Source organism: Paramisgurnus dabryanus, chromosome 14 (assembly GCF_030506205.2).
Source record: "Paramisgurnus dabryanus chromosome 14, PD_genome_1.1, whole genome shotgun sequence".
Classification (NCBI taxonomy): Eukaryota; Metazoa; Chordata; class Actinopteri; order Cypriniformes; family Cobitidae; genus Paramisgurnus; species Paramisgurnus dabryanus.
Window position 1 is genome coordinate 22999799 of NC_133350.1, and position 15068 is coordinate 23014866.

A 15068-nucleotide genomic window follows, 5' to 3' on the forward strand; every position below is an offset into this window, starting at 1 on the left:
ACTTTAAGCATGAAAATATCTCAAATATAAAATACATTTAATAGTTTTGCCTAAAAATTGGATTAGGTAGGCAGGACATTTGGATAAAAAAATTACAAGTTACCCGCTAGAAAAACCCTCCTAAAAAAGTAATGGTTTGTCTCATTCTCACATTTGCACAGTATGATGTCAACACGTGGATGAAACACTAGAAGGTATGTTCTCTCTCTCTTCCCTATTGGTTAAAATAGCAAACCTGTGTCAAGAGTGGATTAATTGACTGTCACAGTGCTACACAAGTATTATTGATGCAAATTTTAACAAAACAATTTAACTAAACTCATGTTTTGTTCATAAAAATATTTTTATAAACATAGTGGGCTCCCACGTTGAGGCCCAAAACGTCAACTAAGTTGCCTGTCAACTGTGTTACCCAATAAAAGTAACATAGTGAGCAGTGCAAACATAGTTGGTATTTTATGCACATATTCCTACAAATCACCTTTTTTATATAAATTTTTATACAATATAGATTGTTTCAACGCATACTGAAAACCCTAAAAGGTTGACTGAACATAGTTGAATGGAGGGAACAAGTTTACTCAATCAACTAAAACTTGTATATTTAAGTTTACTTAACTTTGTGGTCATATAGACTGAATTAAAAAGTTCACCAAACTTGGAGTTTGTATAGTGTACTTTAACAATTAAGTTCACCTTGTGTTTAAATGAAGTTAAATTGGCATTTTACTAAGAAGGAGGTCTCTGCAGAACAAAAAGAGGCGTTTTCTAATTTCGGGGCGTCTTCAAACTGAAAGGTGTTTTCCACCTTTTTGTCTGATTGGCTCAAATTGAGTGGGCGATTCCCAAATGCATTTTTTTGAGAAGGAGGTCTCTGGGGAACAAAAAGAGATGTTTCCCAATTTTGGGGCATCTTTAAACTGAAATAGGTGTTAAAAAATGATATATGGCATTAAGGGCTTCTGTACCTTTTTGATTGGATGGTAAAAAATGCCTAATACCAGTCTGAAAACACCCCAAAATCAGGAAACGCCCCTTTTTTGTTCCGCAGAGACCTATACTTGATTTAACTTGGTGTTCATTAAATCTTTTTAGGGATATTATGACATAGTGTAATAAAAGGAATTTATGAATAAATTTGTCAATCAGTGAATGAAATTAATTACAAATAATTGTAATAATATTTTTAGGTAACTGCACTTAAGAAATTGTAAGTCATGATTACTTGCTTGTTTAAGTACAAACAACATTAGGGCTTACATAAACAGGAACTTAATAATTCAGTGATGCAACAGAGATTATTTTAAAAACCCTTTTGTTTCAAAACAGCATATTTGACTTATTTGAGAAAATGTGATGACCCTATTTTGTGAAAATAGAGATCTATTATACCTCTACTTTTTTCAGAAAGTTTGAAAGATTAACCTTTTTTGTTTTGGTAAGTGAATACAGAATCTGTCAATTAGGTTACCATTTAAATTATACTTATTTGAATATTTCAAGCTATAAACCAGTACTTGTTTTGTCAGCAACATAGTTTTTAAACAAAATGGATGAGTTAATGACTTAATGATCTACTGTAAATAAAAGGTTGCCACCTATTGGTTTTACAGTGTAACTTGCTAAAGGGGGACTGTATTATGGTTTATATGCACTATCCCAGCACTCTTTACGGACAATCAGATTCAAATATATGCATTTAATAAAAACTACTGAATATCTGATATTGCTCACGAAACAATCACATTGTTAAGTGTTATTTACACCACAACCACACAATAGAACATTATACAAATAAATAAGAAATATGCTGTAATTGTTGAAATCTTAATTGCTGGCATTGCTTTATCTTGCACATTTAGTTTAGTACAGGAATGCCCCTAATAGTACAGGAGCCTACATTCCAGCCAACATTGATATGTGGGTCCATGTGGATTCTATCTAGGCAGCATGGGTTCCATGTGGGCATGGTCTTCACATGGGCAATAGATGTGGGTCCCATGTGGGTTCACTATGTACATTTTGGATGATAATATGGGACCCTCTTAGGACCTATGTGGGCAAAATAATTTCATGCTTGAAATACATCTTTATACATTTAAAATCTTGAAATAATAAATTTTGGTTGATAGTCACTTTTATAGAAACAGCAAATAATTGAGATAGGATCTGATCAGTATAACACTTTTTTTAATATAAAAATGCATTATTCTCTATTGTAACATTAAATTTTGTTAATGATATAATATTAATTATAATGTTCACCTGGCAATGAATTGATCAAATATTGTGTGGGTCTCATATGGCAGTGGTTCCCAACTCCAGTTAATCCATGCCCATAATTAAAATATTTAATAAAGTTTAGGGTTCTCTAGGATCTGGGGTTTTTTAGGATCTCATAAATAAAGCCTATAGAGTAGTTTAAGGAATTTATTGTGTTTCTGACATGCGCCATTAAGTTATATTAAATTTTACAAAAAGTTTACAATGGAGCCCTTAAATATAATGGTTTACAGTGTTATTCCCAATTCTGATCAAATACATTAAAATAACACTCATGCTCGTTTTTTTTTTACATAAAATAAAATTTCGTCCTAATTAATTTTAATTTTATTTATTTTTTAAATATATTATTTGGTTAAAATACTGTTGGATTATCCCATATGCTAATAATCAGTATAATAAAAAGTTTACTCCAGTGAGGTAAATAGGTTTGGTCGCGCGACAGGTCTCGCTTTCCGGTTGTAATCGGAGTTTTTCGACCGCCTGCCTCCATTTTGTACCGACTCCTGAATTTCCGGGATATCGTAGAACTGGGTTCGCTCAAACCCGGTGATCCAGTAGAGACACATTATCGCCCATTATAACTGGGCAACATTATTGGGAAAATGAATCTGTGAATATTTCTGTTTACGTCTATTTTTCCGCTGTGACCTACTTGGAATAACTTTACAGGGTTGGCAATAACCAGCCGTCAGCATGACAGCGGACAACAAGAAGTTCTCTCCGGTTTAACGTTAGTTACTCAGTTACTAGTTTTTATTCGGTGGCGGGTCAGAAAGCAAGTCATCGACGAAAGATCAACTTGTAACTGCATTACATTTCATATTGTTTCGGACATAAACTCAAACAGACAGGTAATGTTAACATAAAGCTTTGCCAACGTCTTTACAGCCGGAAGGGATGAACAATTTATCATGTTAAACTGTTTGTTTGTTACGGTTCTTATGACATGTTTTAATGAATACATTGTCAACAGGATATTTACATTATTTAATTGGAGTTGTATCAACGAATTCGTTTTACAAAATGTAACGTTAAGTCTACTTTGGGGTTGTTTTTCTTTCGGCTTCTGCAAGTAAAGTCTAAGTTACTTTTAAATATTTGTATTCTCTTTAAAGAGTTCAATTTGTACCGATTTTGGCATTGCCTAACTTACTTTTCATTGTTTAAACATGTATAAGTTTTTATACCTCAGGATCTTGTATGGTATGACAGGTATGGTGACTTCAGTTTGTGTACAGTTTTAATCTGTTGATCGAGCTAAAACTCGACATCTCAATCGACATAATCTCGTATTTCATTTTTAGAGGCTGCTTTGACCTCCCTCATTATCAATTTCTTAAATTTTATTTTGAAATATTATGTCGACGAACCATCTTGCCATACTTATATAAATAGTTACACAGTTGCTCTGAACTGCTATCAGTTTGAATGCATGAACATTGGTATAAACCTGGATTAATTGTCAAGTCCACATTTATGTTTAAATTGGTTCACAAACACATTTTTTTTTTAAACAGAAATCCCTGTTGTTGGTGTGAAGGCCCTGATAGATTTTTGTATGGTTGATCAGATTTGAGATAGGCTGCCTGTTATATGACATGTAAAGAATGCTTTATGCTCTTCACAGTTAAGCCTGTTTTTCTGGAATTTAGCAGTGTTTTCTGGGAAAAAAATATCATTTACAGATGAAATGTGCATTTTGTGTATTTGTTTGCCTTTACAGATCAGTCAGTTTACAAGTGGGTCTATTGACTGGTTAATTGTTTTATTGTATTGCACATGATTCAGTTTTAGAAGTAAAAATGAAACTACATTTATAATAGGCGCTGTTCCATATTTATTAGTTTTCAAAGCCAGATATCTATGGGATGATCAGCATTGTGTTTTGCATAGAAAATAATATACAGACATACTCAAATAAGCCATAGGGTTGTATATAGACTTGCAGGGACAGTTGTTTAAACCCAGTCCCAGACTAAAGTGTATGTTTCATCTGCCTTAAAGGAATAGTGTACTCTTTTGCCATATTAAACTATGTTATTACCTCAACCTAGACGAATTAATACATACCTATCTTTTTTCAATGCGTGCACTGTACAGCGTGTTATGAATGTGTTAGCATTTAGCCTAGCCCCATTCATTCCTATGGTACCAAAAAAAAGTTTTATTTTGTTGCACCATACTTACGGGTATAACTCTTCATGTAACAGTCTTTAAATAGGGAAAACACGGAAGTGTTTGGTGGCTTCCCTGTTTGGTACCATAGGAATGAATGGGGCTAGGCTAAATGCTAACACATTCATAACACGCTGTACAGAGCACGCATTGAAAAAAGATAGGTATGTATTAATTCATCTAAGTTGAGGTAATAACATAGTTTAATATGGCAAAAGGGTAGACTATTCCTTTAACTGAATACAGCTTGCACTGACAAATCTTAAAGTATATCAGTTTAATTGTTTTGCTTCAAGATGAGGTGTTTTGGTAAAAACTTCTTAAATGTCCTTATATAAGTAAGGCCTGGTCCTGGTTTAACCTAAACCTTGTCTGGGAAACCGCCCCATAGTTTTAAAGATTGTATGTAATGAGGATGACCCATTCAGGGCGTAAGTTTTAGGGTTCAGTTCTGGTTCAGCTACTGCTCTTACCCGCTTTTTCACTCTTTAACTTAGTCGTTACGTCATTGCAGATCCTGCCTAACAAGATTCCTGCTAGTTTTGTATCACGTCGCTTTATCTCAGCGATCATTTCTTTTAAAACTACTAGGAAAAGGAAGCAGGGGTGTCTCATTGCAAGCACAGGGAAAAAGGTATATTTTTACCTTTGGAATTTAACCCTTGTCAGTGGTTTACTACTTTCCGTCATATGCAGAGTAGTTCCTGGAACTGTCATGTGAATTGTTGTGAGTAATGTTATGTTAATGATGCCAACCAGTTTTACATGTATCACAGTGATGCTTACTTAATTTTGTCTGTATGAAGTATTTTGGCAAACTGGAATCTGTATGCCAACACTGATTTACGTAATGTGATAAAAGTCTTATGGGTGTATTTCTTTCATCTTGCAGAGCTTTTGTGTGTAAATCAAATCAACAAACGAAGATTAACGTGACTGCTGTAGTCTTCAGAATTCACCAACATGCCCGTTCCTCCTCCCCCTCCACCCGGACCTCCACCACCCCCAACTTTCAGCCAGGTCAGTATAAAGCATATGGTGTACTCGCATTAAGCGTACCGTACCATACTTGAGTACGTTTGGTGCCCAAAGTCTGGTTCTTTTGTATGTTAACTGTACCCTGGTACGCAAAGATGGTCTTGATACAGTTCAGTTTGGTTCAGGGGTGTGGCAGAAAATTGTGAGTGCCAGCGGATTTAAAAGCTATGTCATAAAACTGTTTATATCCCCCTTAAACTTCAGCTGTCACAGTTAAATCCCTTCTGATACATACAGCATGATCACATGCAGCCACGTGTTGCCACATCCCAAACAGCAACAAATAATAGTTGTGCTCGACTTCATGCAGCGTTGTTGACATTGCTGTATGACGTTAAAGGGATAGTTCGGCCAAAAATGATATTAAACCCATGATTTACTCACCCCCAAGCTGTCCGAGATGCATATGTCCATCGTTTTTCAGACAAACACATTTTCGGATATTTTAGAAAATGTTTTAGATCTTTCAGTTAATTAAATGTGAAGATGCGGGGTCCACGTCCTTCAAGTCCAAACAATGTATAATAAATACACAAAATAAATCCAAACGGCTCCAGGATGATAAACAAAGTTCTTATGAGGGTAATCCGTGTGGTGTTGTTGTATAAATATCCATATTTAAAACTTTATTAACGAAAATAACTACCATCCATATTTAAAACTTTATTAACGAAAATAACTACCATCTGGTAGCGCCGCCATCTTAGACTCCTCTGTATTCCGGAGAGAGTATTAGCATAGTGCACTTTTCTTAGTGACGTATGACAAATTCCGAGGGCGAGGGCACAGAACATCAGCAGAGTAACCTCCGTAAGCTTCGATCTTGAATGCGGACGCTACTAAAATAGCGGGGTTACCGGATGGTAGTTATTTTCGTTATTAAAGTTTTAATTATGGATATTTCTACAACAACACCGCGCGGATTACCCTCAGAAGACCTTTGTTTATCATCCTGGAGCCATTTGAATTTATTTTGTAAAGGATGGATGCACTTTGTTTGGACTTGAAGGACGTGGACCCCGTAACTTTACATTTAATAAACTGAAATATCTCAAACATTTTCTAAAATATCTGAAAATGTTTTTTCTGAAATACAATGGACATATGCAACTCGGACAGCTTGGGGGTGAGTAAATCATGGGTTTAATATCATGTTTGGCAGAACTATTCCTTTAAATAACCACGAGAGAGATTTAAAGGTGCTGTTGAATGTAAAACTGTATTTAAAAAGGCATAAATTAATAAAACGAGTTCTGTACATGGTAATGACATATTGTGAGCCTTAAACACGATTGTTTCCTTCTTCTTATGTAAAGCTTGTGCATCCAAAAGACTGCTGAAAACAGGCCAATCATACATAACATAACACCAACTGTGATGTTACATGTACTAAAAACATGGTAAAGTTGTGACTGCTGAGTTAGCGCTATATGCTAGTTAATGCTATATGCTAGCATTAACAGTTAAAGGAACAGTATGTAGGATTTTGGCCAAAACTGGTACTGCATTCACACAACTGGTGGCCAAAACACAACATAACAACATAAACATCAGTTGAGGGCTGCAACTCCACTTTTTAAATGACAATATCCTGGCCGGACCACTGTTGTCAGTGATATAAGTATTTGAAATGAAAATTATTTCTTAATGTCTAGTGACATAGCAGGGCCATTTTATGATTAATTGATATACATTTCTTACATACTGTTCCTTTAAAGTATATTAATGTTATTAAAATCAACCCAGTCAGCTTAGCATAGAATTATAATAAAACTAGTAAAGTTGACTAAACTTTACAGAAAGACACAAAAAAATCTTAGTGAAATTATGTCTTATTTTGTTGGGTATTTCAGTTGTGAGGTGTCTTATCAATTAGACAGTGTTTTTTACTGTACTGCCTCTTGAAATTGCAGACATTAAAGGTGTCTAATGCGATGCTTTCAAAATTGCACAAAGCAGACAGTTTAACCACACATTCGTCACAATGTGCACACAGTCTGTTTACCACACTGCGTGTCAGCTGATGTAAATAAAGGATCGGGCTTATACACACAGCCAACCCTGATCTGTTTAAAAATGTTGTGATTGGCCTAATACTGATCTTTGGGAGCATTGAAGCCATGTCTAAGGGCCAATCCCATTTCTCTGTCTTACCCCTTCCCCTTACCCCTACCCCTTAGTTTTGCACGTTCACGTGAGAGTAAGGGCTATCCCAATTCTCGTTTTGATCAAGGGGTAGGGCTAAGGGCAAGTGGTAGATACCCCTTAAAACCAAGAATTTCCGCGAGCTTACTTGAAACCAAGGGGTACCCAGAATACACTGCGCAACCGGCAAAAATGGCGGAGAGAGTCCCATAAATGTAAGTATTTTCGGCTTAATAATTAATTTAAAAATTGCTAACGTCTTGTTTTGTGCTCTACACAGTCCTGTTCATATATATTTGAATTATGTTCTTAATTTAAATGTTTTAAAATTTCGCTAGTTTGCTACGCTAACGTTACGTTGCTGATTTGCACAACATTCCCGTATTTGCTGATTTGCACAACATTCCCGTATTTCTCTAACTAGCCATGAATGGACTGCATGCTTGTCTACAGTTTTAACTAAATTCCATTAACGTTAGCAGCGAATTTCGTTTGATATCAGTGCATAACACTACTTGCTTTGGAGACATCGGTACGTGCTTTACGTATACCGTCCTGTATCACACAGGGACGCCAGAAGAAACTCGGCGGCTGATTCACTTTCACTTGCACTTGTCGCGTCTGGTGATGTTGCAGCCAGCAAACGACGATGTATGATGACGTAACCGTAACCAAGCGGTGTCTCATTTCATAGGGGTATGTTTTCACCCCTAGCGCTTAACACTTAGTTTTGAGGGACAAGGGCTAGGGGTAAGACGAAGTGGTAGGGGAAGGGGAAGGGGTAAGACAGAGAAATGGGATTGGCCCTAAACCTGTCCAAATATCCACTATATGTTTGTTATGTGTGAGGTTTGTATATTACACACTACTTTGGAATGCTTGATTCTGATTGGCCAGTCACAACATTCCTAGGCCTAAAGCCACTAGGAAATGTTTTTTTCCTTCTGTAAGGTTTGCATTTTTTACAAATTAGCTAGTATAACTCAATATACAGCAAGTAGCCGTATACAACCGGCTGGTCGTACATTATTTCTTGTGTAAAATAAACTTACATTTGTAGTTGGGTATCAGTCTTGATCCACTTGAATCTTTTTACATTCAGGCAAACACAGTTCCTCCCAAAATTAGCCGAGATGAAGCCAAAGGAAGAGGAGCTCTGCTGTCAGACATTTGCAAAGGCGCCAGACTGAAGAAAGTGGCTGCAGTCAATGACAGAAGTGCACCTATAATTGAAAGTAAGTCATCAGTGGTGAATTTATGTTTGTTTGCAATGCATCTTTTACGAGATCTATAGCTAATCATGTGATATCTTTTCTGGCAGAACCTGGAGGTCGAGGTGGCGCCAGTGGTGGCATTGGAGCAGGTGGTGGTGGTGGTGGTGGTGGTGGTTCTGGGCCAAAGCCCATGGGAGGGTTGTTCAGTGCAGGAGTGCCTAAACTACGACCAGTTGGAGGTTTGTGTCCCTTTTATAGCCGGTATCTACAATAAAAGGCTATTAACTCTATTTTGATGAGAAATTAAAGCATTTCTTTGTTTTTAACTGGACCCTTTATCAAATCCTAAATATTTAGGGGAATTTGCATTGGCCACATTGTAATACTGTTTTTTATTGATATGTGCTCACAGACGGCACTGTTGGAAGGTCAGCACTGCAGCCACCTGGCTCACGCCCAGCAATACCCCGTGTCGCAAGTCATTCCGAGCTGGATGGATCTTCACGTAGTAGTGAAGGAGATCGTACTTCAGCTCCTGAGCAGTCGCGAAACAATCGACCCTTACCGCCAGACGCTCCCAAACCATCTCATGTCAACACAAAACCTAGCAGCTCTGCTCCACCTCCACCTCCGCCATTCAATCGCGGTGGCAACCGTGGACCCTCCTCAAACCAACAGAGTTCTGGGTCTTCCTCTCAGAGTCGTGACAAACACTTTCCATCTCCACATCCAAGCAAGGGGGGGCCTCCTCCGCCACCATCTTCTGCCCGTGACGGACCTCCTAGACACCCCCCAGGATCTTCTCGCACCTCTTCATCCACAGTCTCCTCCAGTGCTCCCCCACCCCCACCTCCCTACAGACAGTCACCTAATGTTTCCAATGGTGAGCTAGCTCCTGAGTTACCACAGAGGCGAAACTCGCTGAACAAGAAAAGCCATCCCAATGCTCACGTCCGTGGACAAGCACCTCCTCCTCCACCCTCTTCCCAACAGAACCGAAGACCACCACCACCAGCACGTGAACCGTTACTGCGCACCACAGGTATGTTTGCTGTATTGTCATCATTTAATCATACTATTAGCTTTTCTCTGTGGAAAACAACAGATTTTGTTGGTTGCATTGTGCCCAACAAATGATAAATATCACCTATATGGCTTGTCTACAATATTGTAGATCTTGCAGAGCAATACAAAAAAGGTATGGTAAACAGAATTAACATTCTGTAACATGATCATTCAGCTCCTCAGGCTCCCCCTTCTGGGGCTCGTAATGGGGTTCGGGATACACCACCTCCACCACCCCCTTACCGGTTACAAACTGAAGCCCCCAGTCGAGGGAAACCCCCTCCTCTCTCCTCTGCTGGACGGCAGCCTTCTGGACACGCACCTCCTCCACCTCCACCAATCCGCAATGGGCATACATCTCATCATTCTAGGTCACCTTCTGGTGAGTCTAGTATATTAATCATGGACATTATATTTATTACAAATCTCTCTCTTTGTCATTAAATGGATAAGCATCAATCGTTGTCCATTCTCCAAAATATTTCAAGAAGTATAGACTATAATTATAAACTATAAGAAGTATATTTGTAGGATTTTAAGATCACAGTTTAAATTCTAGCTATTTTGCAGCATTGCATTTTTGTCCATCAGTGTTTATCAGCATTTAAAAATAACTGCAGTCAAATGACCTCTTAGGAATTCAAATACAGGACCCTTATTTCCTCGTACTCCAGCCAACAAAACTTTCTCAAAACAGATAGTCAAATAGTCCTGAAACATGGGATCATTGTCACCATTAATTTGCACCAAACTTTTTTTACATCTGTTTTTATCTCAGTCGCAGATCATATGCAAATCATTTGCAACTCTTGAGTGTGTGAAAGATCACTGTGAAAACGCATGCATAATGCATATCATTAAAGTCCTGCATGTTTTTATGTAGAAGTTATTATTTTTAGGGGAAAACAATTATTTATGCAATCACAAGTCTTAACATTCATGTGCTAAATAAATAAGGGATGGGAATTTTCATAGTATTATATTGAAATATTTAAGCTAAAAAAGTATTATTCGATTATATGTTTATTTAAATGCCGTCGTTTATCAAGTCTTAATATTTTGACTTTTTGTGCTTCATTATGTCACAATTTTACAACAAGCTTATAATTAGGAAATATGAACAAGGTGCTAAAAATGTCTGTACATGTTAATAAATATATATTTTTTATTTCTCATTGTAAAATACAAAAAAAAGGGTTTAAACCAAGTGGCAACCTTCCTTAAAGCATGTGTAAATGGGGTCTAAACCATTTTGAGCTTTTTGTCCACATTCAAAGGATGTTGAATACGCATTCGACCACATTGCGTTTGTGGTGTAGACGCTCATGTGTTTAAATTGCCACAAAAGGCCGCCTACTGACCTAATACTAGGGATTTAAATTTATGCAATTTCACATATTCGATGATCGTTTAAATTAACAATCAAGCAATTGAATAATTTGGCTAGCGTGTAGCGCCTCAACCAGTAAATAATGATCAGTGATATATGTTGCGGGCGTTCAGAGTAGGGCTGGGCAAAAAATAGATTTTTCGATTAATCGGTTTTTTTTTTATACGTGGTCGATTCAGAATCGATTCTCAAGGAGCAGAATCGATTATTTTTCCTGCAAAAAATTAACGTAAGATGTTACCAAGGAGCCTGTCATTCTTTCATTCAGTGCTTAAAATGGCGGTTTTAGGTGCTTCATCAACTTTGATGCCACCTAAACTTAAAAAGTAAGAGGTATGGAAGCATCCCGAGAACCGGAATCGAAAATTGAATCGAGAATCGGAATCGAATCGATAGCTTGTGAATCGAAATTGAATCGATCTGGAACATCTGAATCGATACCCAGCCCTAGTTCAGAGTGTAACAACAGTTGCTATGCTAATCTTTGAGGCTTACCTGAAGAGGGTCTTTGATTTCAGTATGCTAACCGTATTTGCATTTTCTGTATCGGACCCTATCAGATCCACAGCTTCGTCTCGCATGACGTTAAAAAGCCCAGGTGTGTGTCTGACATCGAGCATCGTTGTGATCATGGCTAGTTATACTTCTGCACGCTGGTTTCATTTTTTTCTACGGCTGTTTGTGTTTTGCGCAGGCACTGCACTCACGTGCATGATCTTGCTTATTCGACAATCGTTATGTGTTATCAATTAATTTTTATCGACAATTAATCGAAGATCGATTAATTGTTAACATTCCTACCTTATACGTAATGTACCGAGCACAATGTTTTTCCATCGGTCCTGATTTCTATCGTGAACCCAGTGTTCAGAACAGTCTTTAGGCTATCATTGATATATTTGCAAATGTGTGAAAGTTGCATTTGCTTATTTTGTCCATCGCTCTAAAATATCCGAGAAAACTTTACAAAACTTTGTGCCGCATGTTTACAAACAACACGAGCAGCGGTACTCTGACATAATACTTGTGAGCAGTAACTCGTCATTTCTCCCACTCATGTTTTAACGAAAGCATACATTCTTTTGAAGTAATCAGGACAGAAGAGACTGATTAAATCGCCAGGTGTGAACAGGATTGTGTCTTTTTATCCATGCACTTGTGATTTGATTGACAAAAATGCATCTTAATACCAGGTGTAAACAGGGCCTAAAAGGTTTTGGTCACTTGATTGACGACATTTAAGTATATGGATGCAGCAATTCAGACAGATAGGAGCTTGGTTATACTGATAAGGGAACCTTAAAATTGATTCTGAAGTGAATGGGTAGACAATGAAGAACACTAAATATTGGAGTGATGTGACTGTATTTATGACTTCTAGGAGCTGCATTTTGGACCAGTTATTTGGAAGCAAGCAGTTTGAGACTTGAAAATGCTGCAGTTTGCTGAATTCATAGACTTTAAAAAAAGATAGTCAATGCGATGTCACTTCCTTACATTGTATTGAATTGAAACTAAAAAATGTCATACCATGGGTGCTGCCATGTTACGTAAAAATGTCAGTTTGGAGCCAGGGCATGCTGAGAAGGAATTGTCCATGGAGCCGCGGAATCAAACTTCCGCCCAAACGCAGGGTGATCAAAAACGTAAATCTTAAAGGACCAAAACCATCTTTCGGAAAATTGTATTGGAAGTGTAAATCATTTTTTTAATTAGAGTCGAGTCCCATTCGTTTGCATAGAGAGGGCGGGGTTTATGACTTGTACTGCAGGTAGCCACCAGGGAGTGATCAAAGAGCGGTAATTTACGGTAATCTAATCGAGAAGTAATAAAAGCATGAACAACAATCTGGAGTTTTGTTAATTAGAAAGCACTAAGGTGGCAAGGATAAAAGAAAAGAGGGGGGCTCCAAGATTGAACCTTAGGGGAGACCCAAGGTGAGGTGAGCAATGAAAGAGGAAAAATATCTAACTTGACTAAAAACTTGACCCAAACTTGGGACTGTTCTGTTGACTGTACTGTTTAAATGACAAAATATAAAATGTGTTTAACCTTTCTCCTCAGATGATTTTGAATCCAAGTACTCCTTCCACTCCATACAAGACCTGCCCCCTCCAGAAGAATATAGACCGTTCCAGAAGATCTATCCCAGCAAAACCAACAGAGGTAAAGTCTGGTTTATACCTGCCAAGTATGGTTGAACACATTATATATTTTAAGGAAAAGTTTGTTTGAGGCTGTAGTTACACAGATGTCATTTTTCTTTTATTATTCAGGTACTGTAAGGGGTGCACCTCCTTTGCCTCCTCCTGTGCGATGAACATCATTCAGGGAAGACAAGGACCAAATTGAGATGACACACACACACACATACATATATATTGACCAAATACTGTGTATATTTGTACCACGCAAACAATAATTATTCATACGAAACACTACTTATATAAAATCATTCCTAGGACAACACTATGTATCAACACTCTTATCCAAACCACTTGAGAATGCTGTACTTCTAGACACTGTGCAATATCCCTGTGCTGCCTAGAAATCGCACCTTCTAATACTGTGCCTTATGACGGGCACAGTGTTGTGACCAAAACAGAGCAAACGACTCAACTTACAATGGGGTTGAATGCATATATTCCACCTCTCCTATAAAGCTACCAAAGTTTAAGAGTTATAGTTTTAATAAATAAGAAAATGTGTAGCACTTGTAGATTATTGATGTCTATACATATAAGACAGGATTCTGAGACACTTGACAATCAATCTATTACGTATCATATTATGTTATTGTTACTGTATTTTGTTCTAATTCTATTTTTATCTAGAATAGTGTCCAAGAGGAAGTTTCATTGAAATGCAAGTGTTTGCTTACACTACAAAAGCTATGAAATGGTTTCTTCTTTCAAACCGTGGCCACACTACATTAGGGAACATTAGCCACCCATCACTACTTACTTTCTCAGTTATTTTGTGAAAACTATGAGTAGTTCATTGAACATCTCAGTATGTGTGAATGACAATACTTGTTTTACTGACGTTTGTTCGCTTCACCTCTGTAAAGGGAACTTTGTTTTTGTTTAATATTGACCAAATATGAATGAAGTGCCAGAGGTTCTGACAAATACTTACATGGTGATCTGTGTGTATTTTTGGAACTGTATACAGGTCTATGCAATTCTATAGTGCCATCATGTGGCTTATTTGCACCATTTCTTCTACTGGGTACCATGTTTTTAAGGTGATTTATACGTTGCCTTTTTTAATAGTTTTTGTTTCAAACCTAAGCTGAATTTTAGGACGTACATTTGAATAGATTTTGTATACAACACTCGCGAAAACGGACGTTTTACAAGGGATTTATTTTAATTGTGTGACATTTAAAGTCGAGTAACATGAACTCTTAACATTGTCACGTGTCCAGGCACTTTCTGGATGTTAACTTTAGAAGTAATGTTTGGGGATTTGGTGACCTTTTATTCTGATATGTGACTGTCATTTTATCGCTTGTTTATAATTGTGTTAAAAGTTATGTTAATATGATGCATTTGAAATAATAAAAAGGTTATGGGAAATTTATCTAAAGTTTCTTTTTCTGTTTTGTCGTGTTGATGATTCACAATTTAAATGCATTGATAGTTCACACAATAACGTCACGTTCACATCCTCTCATAAGACATTCAATACTAATATATATATATATGTATTCTTAATATTTAGTATTGAACGTATATTTCAGGTTGATTGGC

At 37.1% G+C, this 15068-nt stretch overlaps 1 protein-coding gene across 2 annotated transcripts; it reads left to right on the forward strand.

The window, feature by feature from the left end:
* Positions 1-2759: 2759 nt before the first annotated feature.
* On the forward strand, positions 2760-14898 carry wipf2a (WAS/WASL interacting protein family, member 2a). Of its 2 annotated transcripts, none has more exons than XM_065241641.1 (8): positions 2760-3137; positions 5354-5481; positions 8747-8879; positions 8966-9097; positions 9271-9900; positions 10099-10305; positions 13378-13479; positions 13590-14898. In XM_065241641.1, exons 2-8 carry the CDS (start codon positions 5425-5427, stop codon positions 13631-13633), a joined length of 1305 nt encoding a protein of 434 aa, XP_065097713.1. In that variant the 5' UTR covers positions 2760-3137; positions 5354-5424; the 3' UTR covers positions 13634-14898. The 2 variants fall into 2 exon arrangements, with proteins under 2 accessions (XP_065097713.1, XP_065097714.1); XM_065241642.1 differs by having other exon boundaries at positions 2760-3016.
* The last annotated feature ends 170 nt before the right edge of the window (positions 14899-15068 follow it).